General features: G+C 43.6%; 1 protein-coding gene across 1 annotated transcript in view; it reads left to right on the forward strand.

Moving 5' to 3' along the window:
* Nucleotides 1-2,025: 2,025 nt before the first annotated feature.
* The window catches only part of Pitrm1 (pitrilysin metallopeptidase 1), a gene marked incomplete at its 5' end in the record, with an annotated part of 30,581 nt that continues 11,198 nt past the window's right edge, over nucleotides 2,026-21,408 (forward strand). Inside the window, 14 exon segments of the mRNA XM_013513654.1 lie at nucleotides 2,026-2,128; nucleotides 4,638-4,744; nucleotides 5,266-5,417; nucleotides 6,220-6,334; nucleotides 6,420-6,516; nucleotides 7,922-8,082; nucleotides 12,195-12,321; nucleotides 12,589-12,677; nucleotides 13,668-13,796; nucleotides 14,602-14,715; nucleotides 14,927-15,023; nucleotides 16,016-16,150; nucleotides 17,559-17,697; nucleotides 20,380-20,496. Of these exon segments, the coding sequence (XP_013369108.1) occupies nucleotides 2,026-2,128; nucleotides 4,638-4,744; nucleotides 5,266-5,417; nucleotides 6,220-6,334; nucleotides 6,420-6,516; nucleotides 7,922-8,082; nucleotides 12,195-12,321; nucleotides 12,589-12,677; nucleotides 13,668-13,796; nucleotides 14,602-14,715; nucleotides 14,927-15,023; nucleotides 16,016-16,150; nucleotides 17,559-17,697; nucleotides 20,380-20,496 (1,682 nt within the window).

The raw sequence follows: 21,408 nt of genomic DNA on the forward strand, positions 1-21,408 counted from the left end.
CCGCCTCGCCGAGGAGCCCCGGTTCAGCGCCCGGGCCGGGGGTGTGCGGGGCGGTGGGCCGAGGACCTGGACGGACCCGCTTGCCCTCTCCGCCTCGGCTGACCCGCGGTGGGTGGCCCTGGGCGTGCGCTGTCGGCGCCTTTGAAGTGGAGGAGGTCATTGATGCGGATTGTATCGTGCGCAGTAGAAGTGACCGGACGCTTGTGGTTCTCCGTGCGGATTCGCTCGCGTTTCATGTGTGCTACGGGGCAGAGTTCTTTAGACCGAGGCTTCCACGGGCTGTGATTTACGTAGCTCCTAATAGACATTGTGCCCTGCAGGAACTGCGCTTTCAAACAAATGACTCGGCTTCTGGAGGGCCGAAGACGATAGAAAGTCTTTACTTTTCCTGCGAATCCGCAAAACTGTAATTTTCTCGTCTAGTGCAGTTTAGCGACTCGTAGACCGAGTAAGTGAGCAGGGGCGGCAAGCCAGGCCCCGCAGGCGCGCTCGCAGCGTTCGAATCTGCGTGCGAACGGGACCCGGAGCTTCATTCCTGCAGCAGGTTACCAGAAAGCGTGATGGGGGAAGTCCGTGTGCTGCCTGTGCTCTTGATTGTTTCTTAACGTCCTTGTCTAGCTCGTGGTGTGCAAAATGAAAAAGGAAATGATGGTTAACTTCACCGTACTGCCCCAGTGTTGCCAGTGACTGAGTTCAATGTTTTTTTTCCCTGGACCACTAACCTTTAAAGTAAATATTTCAGAGATACAATGTTAATGTGGAAATCTCAAGAAACGTAGAATGTAGTCTGAGAGAATAATTAAGTAAAAACAAACTGTGTCTGAGTGTAGTGGCTCACTTCTGTGATCTCAGTACTCTGGAAGGCTGAGGCAGGAGGATTGCAAGTTCCAGCCCAGCCTGGGCAGTTTAGTGACTGGGCACGATCGTATGTCAAAAAAAAAAAAAAAACCAACAACCTGGGTCACCACTGCTAGGATTAAGATTACACTAACTGAATACCGTTCTCTGTGTCCTTTCAGGTAATCATTCTCCTGACTTGAAATTATTCCTTTGTCTTTTCTTTATATTTTTACTATCTGTACACATTTCTGCAACACAGTGTCACTTGTTGGAATAACACCTGGGCAGAATAATGCTATGTTAATTAAGGAAAACTGTGTTTTTTGTTGTTCAATATTATTTGACCAACACCCTTAAAAGCTAGGTGTCTGTTCTGTATTGATGGACACTGAGGGTGGTTCGGTTTGGGGCTATTGAGATTAGTGCCTACATTCTTGTAGTTCTGTGCTGGGTCAGGTACAAGCTCTCCCAAATACATGTCCCTGGGGAACTTGCTGATCCTTAACTTATCTAAATAGAGTTATGCCAGATTTCACCCCCAAATTATTCCAGTATGCCCTCCCAGTAGCAGTGTATGAGAATTCCTGGTTGGGATGGAGATGTAGCTCACTGGTAGAGTGCTTGCCTAGGACGAAATTCCTGGGAATATTAGGCTTTTTAATTTTCAACAACTTGGCGAGTATGTAATACAGCTGTATTGTAGTTCAAGTTTATTGCTTTATTATGAATGTCTGAGGGTTCTGTGATGGAAAGAAGCTTTTTGGACACGAGAATTGTTTTTATATAATGGAGAGACATTTGTTTGTTTTTTGTTTTTTTCCTGTACCAGGAATCGAACTCACAACGTCGCGCTTGCCAGGCAGGCGCTGTGCTGCTGAGCTAAATCCCCAGCCCCTGGAGAGACATTTGTACACACTTGTACTGTAGTTACTTGTGAATAGTAGTAGAGTATTTGACATTTAATTACTATGAAGTTTCATCTGTATTAAGGTAAAGTTTAAAATGGAAAGAACTTTGAGTGAAATTAGTTTTCTGGAATGTCCAAGATTTTGGAAAATACAAGGTTTAATTTTTCTTTAGTCAATTATCTATCACACATGATGGCATTTTCATTATATTGTGAATTATGTTTACTAAACAGTTGTCCTGAAAATCATCTAACTCTAATGATTTTCTTAAACACAGCCGTACACAGCACAAGGAGTGGAGGCGGAGCAGCAGCAAAGCTTGTGAGAGAGCTCTGCAGTATAAGGTGGGGGAGCAGACCCACGGGTTCACCGTAGAGCAGGTACGGGTCTGTCTGGTTTGTAACTTGGGGTAGGTAGCACATGTGGCTTCTGCGGGTGTGTGAAGTCCTTTGGAGGCTTTAGTTCTTACCCTTGCATCCCTGAGCCCTGCCTAGTTCCTGGCTCGTGCGTGGTAGGAGCTCAGCGTCTGCTGATAAAATGATCCCTAGCCCTTACTTAAGGCTCTTAGAGCCTGGTATCTTTTCCAGTTTGGGATGGTGACACTGTGACAGGATCTTGGAGTCAGCGTCAGTGTTTTTGTAGCCAGTCCTGCTGTTTACTCCAGGTGTGATCACAAAAGACTCAGCTCCCTGTGTCTCTCCAGTCAGGTTTTGTTATCAAGTAATTTACTCTAACTTAAGTGGAAATTTTGTTTTCTGAGCCACTTGGGTATCAGAATTTTAAAGAAAATTTTAAAGAAGAAATTCTGGACAAAAATTTACTTGGCTGTGTCAAAAGAGCTTGTACTGTTTTTTTTTTTATTTTTTAAATTTTTTTTATTCTTAAACCTTTCACATTGCTTGTTAACTCAGGGTAATGATTGAGGAGTATGTGCTTCCAGGGTTTGGTTGTGGGTTTTGTGCTGTGCTTAATGCTACACCAAGTATAAGGACAAATAGCTTAGAATGTGCACAGCCTCATACGCAGCTGTAACACAAGGCACGGCATGAAGACTGTCGTGCGGAAATACCATGGGCAGAGGGAGGAGAGGGAGAGAGTTCTGTTGCTGGGGGGAGGGAAGGGCTTGTGGCGAAGGCCATGCATCTCTAAGCGGGACAGGAGTAAGGCCAGTGACGCAGGGCGACCCAGCCGGAGTTCAGGAGCACTGAGTCATGAAAACAGCGTCAGAGTATTTGTAAAGTGCCTTGAAAGCCATGCAGAGAAGCTTGGATTTATAACACAAGTTACTGCTAATAAGGACCTTATTCAGTATGGTAAATTCTTTTCAACCATCCATCCTTCATTTATTGGTGATACTGGGATTTGAACCCAGGCTCCTCCCAGGGAATTACATCCCTAGCCCTTTGTATTTTTTGTCACTTGAGATGGGGGGGAGGAGGTCTCATTAAGTTGCTTTGCCTCTCAAGAGTTGTTCTTATTTTTCAATTTTTTTTTTTTTTTTTTTCTGGTACCGGGAATCAAACTCACGACCTTGCGCTTGCCAGGTAGGCGCTGTGCCGCTGAGCTAAAGCCCCAGCCCCTATTTTTCAAATTTTAAAAAACTTACGAGTCTTGCTTTGAGAAAGCAAGCTTTCAGTAGGCAGACATCTCACTGCACCTACTGATTTTAAGTATATTGATCAATTATGTAAAGTACAGTGAACTTGGAAGCACAAGCACTTTACCATTATGTAGGTGTCACCGGACCACATTGTGTGTGTCTTCCGTGTGGCGGACCTCTGCCTTGGGATCGTGAGACTCGAGTTCTAATCATTCATATGCCAGTAATTCAGTGGAAGAATGAGCAGGTTACTTTCAGGGCCCGTGAAAAGGGGCTGATTAAATGGTGTGGTTGTCACAGCGGTGTGGTAGGTGATTGAAAGGAGAGAAGGCCAGCTGGCAGCGTTGGAAGACAGGGCACTTTCTTTAATACCAAGGGCTGTGGACACTTAATACGGGAGACCTAAGTAGATTAACAAATGATTGTCTCTTCTTCTGCTGACTTCTTCAGGGAATGAAGATTCATTCATTCTTATTAAGGGCGTTTAAACCCCTCTGGCTCTTCCTAGCATTATGAAGGACCTTGCTATGTTTATGATGATCCTTCCACTGGGGACAAGTAGCGGGTACCCAGCTTAGCCCTGAGAACCATTTTCAAAGAGGTGAAGCAGTTTATTTCCAGAATCATCCTCCTCCTCCTGCAGATGAAAGCCCGTTTCTGCATTTATCTTACACAACCATTCTGAAAATCGAGTGAGATGTAAGAGCCGGCGACACAGCAGAGGAGCAAAGGGCAGCCGTTACTGTTCAAGCGGGACGTAGTGTAGTGGAAAGGGCGCGGACGCCAGAAGTGTGGTCCTGTTTATTGCATTGCTCTGAACCTTGTTTTTTTTTTATTATTTTATTTTATTTTTTGTACTTTTGAGACAGGGTCTTGCTCTGTAGAGGCTGGCCTTGAACTCACAACAATCCTTTTGCCTCAGCCTTCTGAGTGCTGGAATTACAGGCGTGCGCCACCATGCCCATCTGAACTTCAGTTTTTTAAATCTGTAAATAAGGATGAAAATGTATGTCTCACAGGGTTGTATGTGATGTATTTAGAAATAGCGAACAAGTAGTAATACTGGAAAAAAAGGCATATCATTTATCAGCCTTTTAAAAATTCTTAATATCCTCACTCGTAAGGTCAGGGGTATGGACAAGTTGCTTGGTCTGAAATGCTGGCTCTAGGTCTGAAATGCTGGCTCCCTGGTGTCATTTAACTTATGGCAGAAATGCCAGTTGTGTCAGTGCATTGAAGGTAGTTATTCTGCCTAAGTTTAGCTGCTGACACATTTCCTCTTCCCTCAGGTAACGTCTGTCCCTGAACTGTTGCTAACCGCAGTGAAGCTCAGCCATGACGGCACAGGAGCCAGGTACCTACACCTGGCAAGGGAAGACACAAACAACTTGTTCAGGTGTGTGCTGTAGAGTAAAAACGGATTCTTGGGTGTCTCTGTTTAAAACGTTTATATTGCCCTGCACTCAGGAGGCTGAGGCAGGAGGATTGTTGCAAGTTAGAGACCAGCCTGGGCTACAAAGTGAGCTCAAGGCCAGCCTGAACTCTACAGCGAGACCCTGTCTCAAAAAGACCAAAAAATAATAAAAATAAAAATAAAAATAAAAAATAAATAAAACATCTACGTTTGGTGTCTAAACTAATATCTCAACATTTTATTTTTATTGACAGAGTATCCTGAAAAGGTAAAACAGATATAAATTCATATCCTTACCTAAATACTATACTATTGTAATCAATCTTATAGTCTGAGTCAGTGATTTCATGTTATATTCAGAAGACATTTCATTTAAAGATTGTGATGCTAAGATGATTATTATGATTGTTTTTAATCCCAGGTAGTCACATGTTTAGGAATTCTGTTGGGCAGTACTAAGGGTGACCTTTCCCACTGAATTTATCCCTTTCTCTTTTCCTCAGCGTACAGTTCCGCACTACTCCAATGGATAGTACTGGAGTCCCACATATTCTTGAGCACACGGTCCTTTGTGGTTCTCAGAAATACCCATGTAGAGATCCTTTCTTCAAAATGTTAAATAGGTCATTATCCACTTTTATGAATGCCTTTACAGGTAAGACGTACATCCTAAACTGAGAGTACCCTTGGGTTTGCCAGACACAAGCACTGAATTCAGTTACTTGCTAAGAAAAAAGAGGGTAGGGGGCTGGGGATTTAGCTCAGCGGCAAAGTGCCTGCCTGGCAAGTGCAAGGTCGTGAGTTCGGTTCCCGGTACCGGAAAAAAAACCAAAAAAAAAAAAAAAAAAGAGGGTAGTTGGCAATTAATCAATACACTGGAGTAAATCACCAGTGTCTAGTACGGTGAAAGATGTTAGAAATGTAATCCTTTAGGGCAGGCCACATTGTGGTCAGATTATCAAAACTGGAGTTTCAGAAAAAAGGTATGTGAGTTCTTTCTGTAAATTTCCAAATCACTTTCTTTGGGGACTATTGTTGCCACATTAGGAGTCTGTACTTTAGGTTAGTGCTAGTGGTGTCTGACTTGACGTCTAATACCTCTGAGGATGGTGCAGGGGCTAATGAAGGACGTTCTGTGGGGGATTGAGGGTAGGGCTGATCCAAATCAGAGTCGCACAGAAGGAGGTTATCTTTCCAAGTGTGTGAAAATCCCTCTAACGGGGCTTGAACTGTGTAAAAATTACTGACGCAGTAGTGTTGGTGCCCGTTGAGGGAAGACCTCGGGTTGTGTCCGGGGAAGTTGAGGCTCAGAGTGGGGAGTGTGGTGCCAGAGCATGGGGTTGCTGCTGCTTGCTTTACATTGGGCTAAAACTAACGTGGGGAAGTGAGCCTTGAAAGCACACGATTTTTGTAAGACTCTTGTATTTTAAAAAATCTTACTTTTCGTTTGTACCCAGCCAGTGATTATACTCTGTATCCATTTTCCACGCAAAATGCCAAGGATTTTCAGAATCTCCTCTCCGTGTATTTGGATGCAACCTTTTTCCCATGCTTGCGGGAACTAGATTTCTGGTATGTAATGATTAATTGATTTCGGCTTTAGCATTAGACTCACTATCACCTTTCATGTATTTATTTTTTATTTACCATTATTCAGGCAGGAAGGGTGGCGGCTAGAACATGCGAATCCCAGCGACCCCCAGACGCCCTTGACCTTTAAAGGCGTGGTCTTTAATGAGATGAAGGGGGCGTTTGTAAGTATTTCTCCTTTCTTCTATTAAAATTATCTTGATCTGTGTAAAATTTTGAAGTAGAGACGTGTAGAAGGTAGTTAGTATGTAATTACCCCATCGAACAGTACTTTCACGAGGTAATGGCTTCCTCCATTAAGGGGGCCAGTGCTCTGAGCAGAGCCCCCCCATGATGGAAGGCCCGGGCCCCGTCCTGTGTCCTCCTGACTTTCCAGGCCTGTGCTGGTCGCTCCGGGTCTCCGTGTTGTACTGCGCAAGCTCGTGTACTTCATGCTGCTCTCTGATTTTTGTGGCCTCTTTCATCTGGCAAACTCTTAAAGTCCATGTAGGAACTGTTTCTCCCCAAGAGAACTTTCTGAGACTCAAGGCCAGGTGGCTGCTGGACACCTGGAGTCCTAGCACGCTCATCGTTATTTCACCAAGCTTTCCTCCGTGACCGAAGCTGTGAAGTTGTTCGCTCAGTGCATATTGAGAAGTGAATTTCTCTTCTCTTAGGAGAGAGCGAGTTCTTTGGTCCCCTGTACAGATCATGAGTAAATTATTTATTTATTTATTTTTGTTTTCACAGTCCAGTATATGATTGTTAAAAGCAAACCTCAAGCCTGGTTGTTTCTTTCTAATCTCAGTGAGTTAGAGTGAATCATGTGGATAGGGAGAACGGTCACGAAGTCTTGAGTAGCAGGAGGGGAAGTATTACAACAGTTGGGTTCTGTCCCTTTGTCTCAGGAGATAATAGTCACAAAGAGAAAATTGACCTCAGGTTGGAGGATTGGGTAAGGAGAGCCGGTGATGTGGGGAAGGGTAGTGCAGGATCTTGAATGCTCCTTTAAACAGTACCTCCCTTGATGGCCTTGATTGCCATTAGAGCAGTTTTACTTACAGGTGTTAGAGATAGCTGGTCCAGAATATGATTAATTTATGTATTGTAACATGCTGTGTGTTTTAGTTACTTCTCCTGTTGCTGAGGCAAAATACTCAGCATCCAGAATTAAAGGAGGAAGGTTGATTTTGGTTCGTAGTCTGTAGGGGTTTCCGCACGTAGTCAGCTGGCTCCATGGCACAGGGGCATGACAGAGGAGAAACAGTAGAAGCAGGGCCAGTGGAAGGTGCAAAGCAGCAAAGCTGCAGGCCGTAGAAACAGCAGCAGCAGCAGCAGCGGCGGCTGCCCTGTTACTCCTTCCAGGCTACCCACCATTTGAGTGGTGCCACCTACACTCAGCGGGCATCCTTAATCCCAGCATCACTCACCCTAGATCCAGCCGCCTCTGTAAAGCCCCACCTATGAGCACGTTAGGCTGTGAGGGGGCATCGAGAGACAAGCCATGACACCACGTTTCATAGTCACATCTTGTGTCACGACTATTTTACATACCCTAACCCTAACTCTTGCTCTTTTTTTGATTTCAAGTCAGACAATGAGAGGATATTCTCACAGAACCTTCAGAACAAACTTCTTCCTGACCATACATATTCCGTGATCTCCGGAGGTGATCCGCTGTGCATCCCAGAGCTCACGTGGGAACAGCTTAAACAGTTCCATGCTACCCATTATCACCCAAGTAATGCTAGGTAATACTTGATTTTAAAGGCTTAAAGGTGGGTTAAGAATTGACTTACTTGTAGTCTTACACTAAGTGACATGGCTTTTCTCACATTTTGCAAGTAAGTGTTTGCTTCAGAACTATAGAAATCTCGATAAGATTCTTAAGTTTGCCTCTCTGCTTTACTTGAATGCTGATTCCAGTGATGACTGTCAGCTGCTGCAGCATGAAGGGTACAAATAGCCTTTGGCGTCACCCTTAGTAGAGAGTCCAAGTCCCTCAGCCTGGCATCTTTGTCCTGGTTTCATGACGTGTGGAATGGAAATGCTCACGATGGCATCCCCCTTGTAGGACCAATTTTCACGGTGCCTGTAAAGCTTGAAGGTCTGCTCTTGGCACAGAGGTTCTTTATAAATGATGGGTGTCATAATTGAATCTTACATACTTACTTTTAGATAAATTGTACATGAAATTATTAGTGATATATTAAATCAAGTACTAATTTAAAATCATACTTGCAAATTATTTTTGGTAAAAAGTTAAAAATTTGAATTATGAAAATTCTTTTTATTATTTTAAAGAGTGAAAGAAGAATAACATAGTAATGGGGCTTACTGAATTACAGACAAAGTGGTAGGAAATTATCAGTGGTTGTTGTTTTACATATTGTTATCTACAGGATAGTTTCTGAGGAAAGCAAATAGGCAAATAATAGTGAGTTACAGACAAAAGTGGTAGATTATCAATGGTTGTACTATACTTTGGTATCTTCAAAATGGTTTCTAAAGAAAATAAATAGAGCTATACATGAGTGACCAATTGAATAATCATTGACTATTCTCAATGGTTGTTGTAGGAAACACATAGTAATAAACATACAACCATTTATGAAATAGCATAGGAACAATACAAACATTACAGAGTTATGGACAGTTTAGTAGGAAAATATCAATGGCTGCTGTAATACATGGTGGTATCTTCAAAGTGGTTTCTCAGGAAGACAGATATGCAAAAAAGATCTAACAAGTAGTTACAGCCTAAGGGTTGTGAAAAATAGCATATTACCACCTCACCAGTGACTCACTGAGGTGTGGCGGTTGGAAGGAAGGCCAGGATTGAAAAGAAGGACCAAGAGACTTGCACCTGTGTCTAGCAACAGGCTGTTTTTCTTTTTCCTCTGTAGTCATGATTACCTGGGGCTCCTCCATGGAGATGACAGTCTGGCCCGAGGGAGAAGGCAGAGTATGCCCCGGGCCCCCTCATTCCTGTTAGACTAACTGGTAGGATGGGTCTGAGCTCTGGGGCCTCCCCTTCAGAGGGCAGACCGATCTCCAGTGGTCTCCTTTGCATTCAGGGCATGGCCCAGGGGGCTTCTGAGGGCAGTTCCTCTTGAGGTGGCCTGGCTTTTAACAGTGGTAGCAGATGAATGTAGTCGACGAGTTCTTCTTGGGGCCCCGAGAATCAGACTTAGGGTCTGTTTCTCTTAGTGGTGCAGCAAAAGCAGCTGCTTTTTCTTGGTCTCTTTGTTTTCTCTCCTTGGCCGCCTCCTTGTCATGGCTATAGAATACTGAGGAGGCAGTTCTTACTAATATCTCAAGTGAGCCATCTGGGGTGAAAACCATTCTTTGTAGCTTTTTCTCTCCAGCCTCCCAGCACACTGGGACCCCACAACCAGTTAGTGTCCTCTCCCCAACTGTCAGCACAGGCAGCAGGAATCTCGGTGCAGACCTCTCCAGAGCTCCACCACAGCCTGTACTGTCAGGGGAAGAATGGCTTCCAGGTGGTCTCCCCAGGTATTGCGCAAGGTCCTCCTGGTTTCCAGCTTCCGAACGGCCCTCATGACACTAGACTTATGACTCTTCAGGCTTAGTCAACATTCTCATGTTCTCTGAGTCCTTATTTAGCAGCTGCTCCTCTGCTGACTCTGGACCTTTCTGGTTCTCAACAGTAGGGGCAAGAATGACCCATTGTGTGGCGTGTATTCCCAGGGGTTTCTCCATGTTGGGATGATTCATGCATGGTCCGGGTGGGCCTCTGCAGCTGGCGCGTGGTGGGCCAATTGTGTCATTGCTTCTCTGTGCCATGATAGTTTTTGACTGTGCGGTGGTGGCTGGCGCACCGCCACACAGCTTCCCAGGCAATGGTGGCCCACCTCCTGGGTGCCTGTGCGGCTTGGGCCCAGCCCAAAGGCCCGAATTATGAAAATTCTTAAGCTCATAGAAAAAAGTAGATTGGAATCTTGAATCCATACACACATATCACATACTGTGCTGACAGTTCTGAAGTAAATTATAGACCTGATTGCTTATCACTAGCTTTGTGACCCTAAAATATGTCTTTTCTTTAATAAGAAAATTCATTAAATTAAATTTTGTTAAATATTTCTTACTCTATATTCAGAATATCCCGTTGTTGCCGAATGTGTGTTCGTCCCAAACGAGCCCACACGTGGCGTGTTGCCGTTCAGCGGGTCCCGGGCATCCTGTGTGGACAGCGGCGGGGCCATCAGGCCAGGCCTTCTCTGGACACTCTCTCACTTTCTAGCGTGTCTGGCTGGCTCGTGTGCTGTTGTTGACTTGTCCCTGAATTTACTTTTTTTTTTTTGGTCTTTTTGAGACAAGGTCTTGTGGTGCAGTTCAGACGGGCTGTGAGCTCGCTTTGTAGCCCAGGCTGGTCTTGAATTCACAACAGTTGTTCTGCCTCAGCCTCCCGAGTGCTGGGATTATGGAGTGCACCACCTGAATTTTCAAGAAGTAGAACTTGGGTCCAGTGACTTGGTTGGAGTCAGGTGGACCCTTCATAGGTGACTCTGTGTCCCCTGCCGGACCCCACTGGGCACTGTGGCGCCTGTTCAGCAACAGTGGGAATGCTAAACTCCGCAGGTGAGGCTGGTGGCAGCAGCCTCCTCGCTGGGAGGTGCTCTTGCCCCTCTGCTCAGGGGCCGTCTGCCGCGTGGAGAGGCTGGCACCTGGGAGTACTGGCCCAGTGCCCCATCATCCTGTTGATGATTGTTGCCTGAGTACATTATTTGACTGCAGTTCACTAAGTTTTCTCGTCCTGTAACTTCTACATTTATTACTAGACTTGTGCAAAGCAGAGCCCCGCTCACCAGCGAGGTCTGTTGGAGTACCCTGAAGTGTAGTTTGAGGGGAGAGGCGGGGGGCTGTTTTCCAGTTTGAGTGAGAGAGATGATGGCTTTGGCTCCCTCCAGTGATGACAAAAGAGCCTTCTTCTGGTCTCTCTTTTTTCCTGTCTTGCTGCTGTCCTTGTTTTGGTTTGTTGCTTAGTACCGCTGTGACCTCATGGAAATATTTTTATATGTGTATGTATTTGAGGTTGTATGAGCAAATGGAATCCAGTTACTATTTGACCCTTGAAGTGTTCCAGCTGTGGCCCATGGAAGTTCCTCTCTGATCGTTCCTTAGTCTTTGTTGAGTTGTTTGGTTTCTACCTCTTCCTCCCACCCATGGCTGCCCAGGTTCTTACTGCTGTGGGTCTTCAGCTGATCTTATCCTCCCCTGAGTTCTGTGATTAAGTGGGGAGGGCATTGAGGACCAGCGTCTGAATGCCAGGGGTGCTGATTGCTACTGGGTTACTCAAACCTTTGGGTGTAAAATTTGTTCCTAAGTATCTGAGTATAAAATTTTTAAAAGATCTTTAATACGATAGTTCCTCAAATCTTAACCTTAGCTCAGATAAGTTAATACTACAGAGAAAGATCAAGTCTGTTTTGTAAGCTTTTCCTCCGGTTAAATAATTCTTAAAAACATACATAATTTGAAATTTGCATCCTAAAATTGAATTTTAGGAGATTCTTTTGTCAGTCTTAGATGGATTACTTTACTACTATAGTTTGGGTGTAATTTAACAAATAGGTTATGTAATTTTTGTAGTACTTTCATAGCAGACTTAAAATAAGACAGAAAATCCATTTTTGTTGGATTTGCATTTAATTAAGTCATTTTGCATGACTTGTAATTTGTTTGAACCCCTTATCCCATCAAAGGTGATAGCTTCCTTTTGGTGTTTGTTGGGAGGGACTGGCTGTGTGCTGTGAATCGTTCCTTCGTGCAAAACCCATCACTGTGATTTTCTAATCATTTATACTGAAATGACTGACATATTCCCTCAAAACTTCAGGTTCTTCACTTACGGGAATTTTGAATTAGAACAGCACTTGAGGCAAATACAGGAAGAAGCGCTGAGTAAATTTCAGAAAATTGAACCAAATACCATGGTGCCGGCCCAGCGGCTCTGGGATCAGCCTGTAAGTGTCCCGCCCAGTCTTCACGTGTGTTTTTATCCTGCCTGTTACATACGCTGAAGTGAGGGCTTGAGCTGTGCACTGACAGGATTCTGAGATGCTGTGGGCTGTAGTGTAGGTGGGAGCTTTCCAAGACTAAAGAATGGCCATTTGTTTCAGAAAAGGTTAACTTAGTGAGAACATATCTTGGGTCGCTTTCTGTATCTGGGTAACCTATGGCAATGTAAAGCCACTCAGACTGTCTACTTAGAGCATCCTGTCATTTTACAGAGGGAATTCCACATAACTTGTGGCCCGGACTCGTTGGCTACAGATGCCTCTAAACAGACAACTGTCAGTGTCAGCTTCCTCCTACCAGAGTGAGTATGCTCTGTGATTGTTCATACGTGCCACAGAACGGTAGGAAAATAATTAGAAGGTTAGGAGAATTTGATCGAGTATAAATTAATGTACAGTTAAGATTGTGGACTCAAGCTGAGTTTAAGAACGGAGAACAATGGCCAGGGATACAGCTCAGTGGCACAGCGCCTGCCTGGCAAGCTCGGGGTCCCGAGTTTGATTCCTGGTACAAAAAAAAAAAAAGAACAGAATGTCTAGAGTTTTAATTACATCAGAAATGGGTATGGGGGAGTCATTTTTGGCAGCCATCCAGAAGAAAAGTCCTTTGCATTTTTAAACTTTAAAAGCTCCATTCCTTCGGAGAAAAGGTTGCCCTAGAACAGCAATTGTTAACATTCCAGTGGTCACAAGTCCCTTTGAGTGTAACATAACTACTTTGAACGCTAGACTCAGAAAATTATACCACTCAGGAAACTGAAATTCTAGACTTGGTAGCAACTGGGTCCGAACTCAGGAGTGACGAGAAGACGTGTTGGTTCTGCCCGCGCCGCTGAGCTCAGGCTGCCGCGGGGGAGCTGTGCGCCTTGGACTTGTCACTCTTCATCTTTTGCTTCTTGTCTACTTTATGTGTTGGTGATGATGTTTAACTGTAATTGAAACATATGGGAAAGAACTTGGCACACTTTTACATAGCGAATATTTGATGTGCAGTGAGAGTACAATATATGGTTTGGATTTAAAAAAACCCAGTGTGGTGCTCTCTTCAGCGGTGCAGGTACGAAAATTGAAATGTTGTGGAGATTAGTATGGCCCGTGTGCAAGGATGACACGCAAATTCATGAAAAAACCCCCAGTGTGTTAAATAAAGTGTTCTCTTTTCTCCATATCGTTACTCAAATGCAAGAATTTCTAGTGGAACTTCAGCTTGTTTATTTAGTAGTGATTTTAAATGATACAAAAACCAGAACAGCCAATGATTCTCCCTTTGTCCTTGTTTTTTTCCAATGAAGTATCACCGACACATTTGAAGCCTTCACGTTAAATCTTCTGTCTTCACTCCTGATTACCGGGCCCAATTCCCCTTTTTACAAGGCCTTGATTGAGTCTGGACTTGGCGCAGATTTTTCTCCTGATGCTGGGTGAGTTTCGTTAGATCACTTGTCAGCGGGGGCCGCTTTGCTGTCTCCTGTGGGACGCTTGTTACAGCTGGGACATCTCTGGTTGTTACAGTGGAGGCGGTGCTGTTGGGGTGTAGTCAGTGGGGGCCGGGGAAGCCACCCTCCCCCGGGAGCGCTGAGTTAGGTCATGGTTCCAGGGACCTCGGGTAAAAAAAACCAAAATAACTTTCCCAAGTTTGTGGATATTATACTGCTCCCTATGTAAAAATTCACATCGTTAAGTGGCCTTTGAAATCTTAAACGTTTTGTGAAACTCAGCAGTTCTCAATTTCTGGGTTTGTGTTGCTGTAAGAAATTGTGCATTAATATTTAGAAATATTGGGGCTGGGGATTTAGCTCAGCGGCAAAAGCGCCTGCGTGGCAAGCGCAAGGTCGTGAGTTCGGTTCCTGGTACCAGAGAAAAACCAAAAAAAAAAAAAAAAGTTTATATTTAGAAATATTTGAAATCACCTGAATGTCTTTTTTCCTTATTGTGTCTGAGAAGTGAGTATCTGAGAACGCTGTGGAACTTTTTAAAGCAGGAATCTGGAATTCAAAGTTCTTGGGTAGTTCTGATGTTTCTTTTAAGTTTATTGACACATTTTAGGTACACATAATGATTGCATTTATCATAAGGAGTTTGTACCTGTACACGATACAACTTGATTCTTTTTTTTCCCATTCCCCTACCTGCCCTTCAACCCCTCTTCTGATCTTGAAATAAAGTTAGCACAGGTGAGTGGTAAACGTACATGGACTCTAATGCATTAACTGTTTCGTTTTCTAGATACAATGGCAACACCCGTGAGGCCTACTTCAGCGTTGGCCTCCAAGGGCTTGCTGAGGAGGATGTGCAGACTGTCAGAGACCTTGTAGAAAGGACGATTGATGAAGTAGTTGAGTAAGTGAGGCTCCTTTGTAAGGGCTTGCTTCCTTCCTTCCTTCAGGAGTGCTCCAGAGGGAAGACTCAGTGGACCTTGTATAGTTTGCCCTGTATGTAATGGAACACATACTAGTTCATGTTTAGTTGTTTAAACATTATCTGTGCTACTTTGTGCTTCTAAAATGTTTTATTTCTTTTCAACATCTCAGTTATAAATTGTGTTCTTTAGGAAAGGGTTTGAAAATGAACAAATTGAAGCTTTACTTCATAAAATTGAAATACAAATGAAGCATCAGACTACCAACTTTGGACTTGCCCTGACTTCGGTAGGTGCCTTCTCAGCTGCCTTGGTTATGGATCTTTTTCACTTTTATAATGAGTGGTTCTTAGCAGCGCTGAAAATGCAGACTGGTATTGGTAGTGCTTTTCATTGAGGATGAGAGATACACTGTTTTGGATCAGATAGAAATTTACTTTTACAATGTATGTGTATCTTTTGATTTTTTGATATCTTATGTTTTTATGTGAAATAGGTTCATACAGGATAATGGATGTTTATGATAACTAGCAATCTACTGGTAATTACATTTTCTAGAACTTACTGATTGATTAATTGATTGATTGTCTTTTTGAGACAGGGTCTTGTTCAGACTGGCCTTGAGCTCACTTTGTAGCCCAGACTGGTCTTGAACTTGCAACGATTCTCCTGCCTCAGCCTCCCAAGTGCTGGGATTGCAGGTGTGTGCCACCACGCCTGGTCTAGAAATAATTCAAACTTGTGCTTTTGATTTTATTGGAACAAAGTAGGATTCAAATGAATTCTTCTTCCAACCAAATAACAACTTAATTTTTAATTTTTTTTTTTCCCGGTACTGGGAATCGAACTCACGACCTTGCAACTTAATTTTTAATACATAATTGTTTATAATATTTTAAGATACAGAATCTAGGATCTTTGTGGGTTTTTTTTTTTTTTTTTTTTTTTTTTGAGATAGCATCTGGCCATTGTAGTTCAGGCAGGCCTTGAACTCATAGTGATCCTTCTGCCTCAGCCTCCTGAGTGCTGGGATAATAGGTGTGTGCCACTGTGCTTGGCAGAATCTAGACTTTTGATAAAATATTATCCCTCTGACGTTTATTGGAGTACTGTAGTATTTAGGGGATAGCCAGTGTATGTGATTTTTTTGGGGGTGGGTACTGGGAATCGAACTCAGGACCTTGTAGTTGCTAGGCAGGCGCTTGTGCCACTGAGCTGTATCCTCAGCCCCTAGTGTATGTGATGTAAGAGGCATTAACGCTTTCAAATTCTTCTTCCTAGTACATAGCTTCTTGCTGGAATCATGATGGGGACCCTGTGGAGCTCTTGCAGATGGGAGGTCAGTTAGCTAAATTCAGGCAGTGTCTTAAGGAAAATCCAAAGTTTTTACAAGAAAAAATAAAACAGTACTTTAAGGTAAGAAAATTGGAGCATTTATGTCTTCACTTTAATGTTGGATTTCAAATGATTGAAAGTAACATTAGGAACTTTATGTAAATCAATTTCTGTTAATAAATGGATGACATAATTTTTTTAAAAAATTGGTTTTTGGTACATTATTGGGACCACACCCAGGGCCTTTGCACTGTGCTGTCGCCTCAGCTCTTTTGAAGGTTTTAAATTTTGAGACAGTCTTGCTAAGTTGCCCAGGCTGCACGCAAACCTCTGACGCTCCGCCTCCTCTTGCCTCAGCCTCCCAGAGTGTCTGTGCCACGACAACTGGGGCTTCAATTTCTTTCTTTCTTTCTTTCTTTTTTTTTTTTTGAGACAAGTTATTTTTATGTTTCCCTGGCTGGGCTCAAACTTGAGGCAATTCTCCTGCTTCAGCTTCCCAAATGCTGGAATTACAGGCATGCTGTATCCAGTTTAAATTTGTAACTAAAAATTCAAATGCTTGCATTAATGACTGCTGTTGTTCACCATGTCATATTAGTTGGTGATTCGTTTTTGAGCGTACGCATTTTTATATGATTGAGGTCTTGTGGGGCTTGTTCACTTATTTTCTTAGCTATCCAGGCATTGTGCTTGGATGTAGTATTTCCTATTACATAGTCATTAAGAAGGTAGCACTCTTTTAAAGGTATTACCGGTAAACTACATTAGCTGTTTTTAAAATGTGCCATTGTTTTGTACATGGGACATGATTTAGTGACTTCACCTGGTACAGTTTCTCTCTGTAGTAAGTTTTTGTTCTGCTCTAACAAAAACTTGGCCATCCCTGGCCCTCCTTCCTCTCTGTAGCATCACAAGTGAGCATTTTGTGTATGTGTTTTAGCTGGTGAAATAAAGAAGCAAGTTAAATCACCTAACATTGATTCATACATTAGATCAATATCTGCTTTGTTCTAATAATTTACAAAGTATTAAATAAAAATTTTAGTTTCAGCCTTTTAGAAGTTAATAATATAATGATAGGTACTTAAGTTAGAATTCTGTTATCTTTATTTTATTTTATTTTTTTTTTGGTTACTGGGAATCGAACTCACGACCTCGTGCTTACCGGGTAGGCGCTGTGCCGCTGAGCTACATCCCTGGCCCTCAATTGTCTTTTATTTAGACTAAAATTAAAGATTTATACTAAAAGGGGTAAATATATCAAGATGTAAAGAAAATGTTGACTATTGATATATTCATAGGTAAGACATAGTGACTAAGTAATTCTAATTCTAACAACAGTAAAGCACCAGCCCTTGAGGTAAGTTTATTTCTGTGTTAAAAATGGTTAAATGGAGCTACAGTACTAAGAACACATCTGTAGAGGCTGATTTGGTGTGTTGCTTCAATAAAATCTTTTTTAACCTTTTTGGTTGCTGTGTTATTGCAGAATAATCAGCATAAACTCACTTTATCAATGAAGCCAGATGACAAGTATTATGAGAAACAGTCTCAAATGGAGACAGAAAAGCTGGACCGAAAGATCAATTCTCTCTCTCCAGAAGACAAGCAACAGATCTATGAAAAAGGTCAGGTATTTAATTTGATTCTTAATAATTCCCTGCTGCTCATTCAGACCTAGTGAACTTTTTATTTTTAGTTAATAGTTGAAGGCAAGTCTTAGTTCAGAGTACTAATATTTACTGGGTATATGCAAAGTTCATTTTTGGTGCAGTGGGTTCATTTTTTTTTTTTGCTACTGGGAATCAAACTCACGACCTCGCACTTGCCAGGCAGGTTCTGTGCCACTGAGCTACATCCCCAGCCCGGTGCAGTGGGTTCAGCAATGAGATTCGACCCTATTAGAAAAGTCCCATTGTAGTTCATGTGGAAAGCCAGGAATAACTAAAAAGAAGAAGCTTTGTGAAATTTAATTCATTTTACAGATTTTATAAATACTTTCCATACACTTCTATAATATGGCAAGAAACTTACGTTACGTGGTAGTACATAGTTAATTGCTAGACAGCCTGTATAAGCAGGATAAGTTATATTCTCAGAAAAGCATGTTCCAGTGAGAGCATGAAGGGCCATGCTAGCTGTGAAGCACAGCAGGATGTGTGCAGGCTGTGCCTGGTGAAGACGGAGGAGCGGAGGGGTGGGTGAGGGTAGAGCACAGTGCGAAGGGTCCGACACCAGAAGGAGAGGCCCTGGGGAGAGCAGTTGGAGGGGGACTGGACCAGAAACTGGTGAGTGCGTGTACCTCACTTACGGAGTCATAAGAATCAGGGAGTTAGTGAACAGAGGAAGGGTGGCGTCCTCAGGGTAATTTGGGGGAACAAACAGGGGAGTAAGCTGTTGAAAGGCAGTTAGACACCTATGCGTGCTGAGATGTGATGTGATGTGGTACCTACGTGTGCAGCTAAGGTGGCTGAGATGGGAGTGGAGAGAGCCGGATCTGGGAGACTCTGCAGAGGATGGTGGGTTAGCCAGGGTTAGGAAAGGGATGTGGTAAATGTAAAGGAGGAATTTAAATAAATTTTTAATCAAGGACAGTCTGGGCTCTGCAGGAAAACATTTGTAAAATATATCGATAACTTAATTAGAAATGTAGCCATAATACATTAAAAATTTTAAACAAGTCAATGAGACAATGCAGCCTAGTTAAAAAATGGGCCAAAGATTTTGACACATATATTACTAAAAAAGATATAGCATTGGAAAATAAACAAATTGTTATCATGTGGGAAATAATCTCATTTTCTTAGGAAAATGCATTATTTATTAGAAAATTGCAAATTAACACCTACTTCAATAGGTCAGATAAAAAAATACCATGAATGCCCAATGCAATCAGTTACGTGAAGCGGTGGGACTCCCGTGCTGCTGCTGGAGAAAGCGCGCGTACCGCCACCCAGAAAAGCAGCTGTACAGTTTCTCGCTGCAGTGAGCATGTGCTCATGTACAGCCCGCTATCCCGCCACTGAGTGAGGCCCGCAAGCAGTGAGAATATGTCCACACAGAACTTGGAACCACCCAGATTCCCACCAACATGTGTATCCCTTGTCCCCCCCCACCGTACTGTTCAACCATAAAAGGGAACAAAATAATGGTATGCTCAACACTGATGAATTTCAAAAGCATGATACTGAGTAAAATAAGCCAGACACAAAAGAATAAGTTTGATGTTATTTGAAGCCCCGGAAATGGTAGCAGTTGCTAGTAGCCAGGAGCAGCGGGTATGTCCGCGCAGAGGGGCGTGAGGGAACTTTCCGGGGTGAGAGAATGCTCTGCTGTGAGAGCATGTGATCACCTCGCAGTCCACTAGGTGGAGCGGAACCTCGCAGCTCGGAGAGCATCTGATGGAAAGTGCCTCTCTCCCCAAGCGTTGCCGCGCCCAAAATAAAGCAAAACCTGAAGCTGCCCTCAGCTGCCTGCTCTTCAGGCCCGCGTTCTGGAACAGCAGCTGTCGTAAGCAACAGCTCTGCTCCCGTTAGCACTGAAGTCTGCTCTTCCTTTTAAGGTCAGCCCAGCAGAAAGCAGGAGTATTCCGAATTGTGCTTGGGGGGTGAGGTGACCACTTGGCACAGCTCTTCCCTGAGAACCGTTTCTGTGAACTAAGGCATTTATGTGTTAGGTGAAGCCTTTTTACACGAGCACCGTTCAGGCTTCTCATGGAACACACACACACACACACACACACACACACACACCTGTCCTTTTAGATCCTCTCCTCTGATAGACTGTGTGGTTTTGGGGAGTGATCCCCAAGGGAGGTGCTTCTTCCCTCTGGCTAGATGAACAGATCAGCCAGGCAAGGAAATATTTTTAAAAACATTGCTGTAATTTGTGAAATTTATGTGATGACACAGCATTTTGTTAAAATAAATGAAATAGAACACAAGTACAAATGTCACTAAGTTTCAGTCCAGCAGGAAATGGTTTGAAAACTCTGAAAACAAGTCTGTCTATCCAGTATAAAATTTCGAGGAGCAGAGGGCAATCTGAGCAAAATGACATTCTCCAGCAAGATTCTGTGTAAATGGAGGACCGAGAGTTAGAGCAGGGAACCCCTGCTGAGAAGATAGGACTGCCTCTAACCCTGGTGTGCTGGGAAATGACAGGAGTCGCTGTTCGCCCAGTACGTGGCTTGGGGTGGTGAATTGCGAATATAATCTTGTAATTTTAGTACACTCTTGACCTCCAAGAGGAGATAAATTGTATAGGACCTTTTAACTGTAGCCTTGCATTTCATCTTCCCTTTTTTTTAGGCTTAGAATTACGGGATCTGCAAAGTAAACCTCAAGACGCCACCTGCCTCCCAGCACTGAAGGTCTCGGACATTGAGCCCGCCGTGCCTTTCACTGAGTTGGAAGTGGCCTTAGCAGGTCCGTGTTAATGTTCGTTTCGGGGTGTGGGTTCCTTGGATAAGTCAGACGTCAGTTTCCACAGAAGTAGGGTTGCATTTACATGTTTCCCGTAAAACACTTGCACATCCCTATTTATAACCTGGGTCCGTGTGTCTCTTGGGAATTGTTCTTAACCTTGACGGTGATAGACTTCTTTACCCAGTAAGCACCTGTCTTCTTTTGCTGTGAGTGGACTTGGTGTGGCTCTGAAACTTGCTGCTTCTAGAACCGAATGAGTATTTGGGATTGTGCTGTGGCTGTATTAAACAGGTTTTTAAAGGCTGTAGGCAGACTCCGGACCCTTGTCCAAAGTAACTCAGCCGTCAGTGTGGGAGCGAGGACGTGGGCTGGGACGCCTCACACGGCTGAGGTGTTGGTGGTGAGGTGTAGGTGACGATGTCAAAGGGAGTCGGTGGCTGCTTTTAGCCTGGCGTCTCATCCCTGCGTTTTGTTCTGTAGTCTGTTGTTGCTTGGAAGTTCTCAGAATCGCTTCATTTTACGTTGGCTTTTGATTGGTAGCAGAAGAGACACACGACTCCGGAGCAGCGATACCCCAGAAGTGTTGGTGCTCAGCTTCGGGAGGGTGCGGCTGGCGCTGCCAGTCTGAGCTTGTGCCCCACTTCTATGTGCGTCACTTGGACGGGACTTCGGGAGGGTGCGGCTGGCGCCGCTGCTCTGAGCACGGGCCACACTTGGATGTGCGTCCCTTGATGGGACTTGTGAGTGCAGCTGAGCACTGTACTGCCTCTGAAGCATCTCTAGCGGCCTTTTGTTATTTAACGGTCCTTGTACTGTGTAGTGTGTGTAAGATGTGTGTGTGTGTGCATGTGTATGTGAACATGAGTGAAATGAGAAAATTCTTTTGGAAACTAGGATTAACTCTTTTTTTTT

The sequence above is a fragment of the Chinchilla lanigera genome, unplaced genomic scaffold (genome assembly GCF_000276665.1).
Source record: "Chinchilla lanigera isolate Chin_1 unplaced genomic scaffold, ChiLan1.0 scaffold00020, whole genome shotgun sequence".
Classification (NCBI taxonomy): Eukaryota; Metazoa; Chordata; class Mammalia; order Rodentia; family Chinchillidae; genus Chinchilla; species Chinchilla lanigera.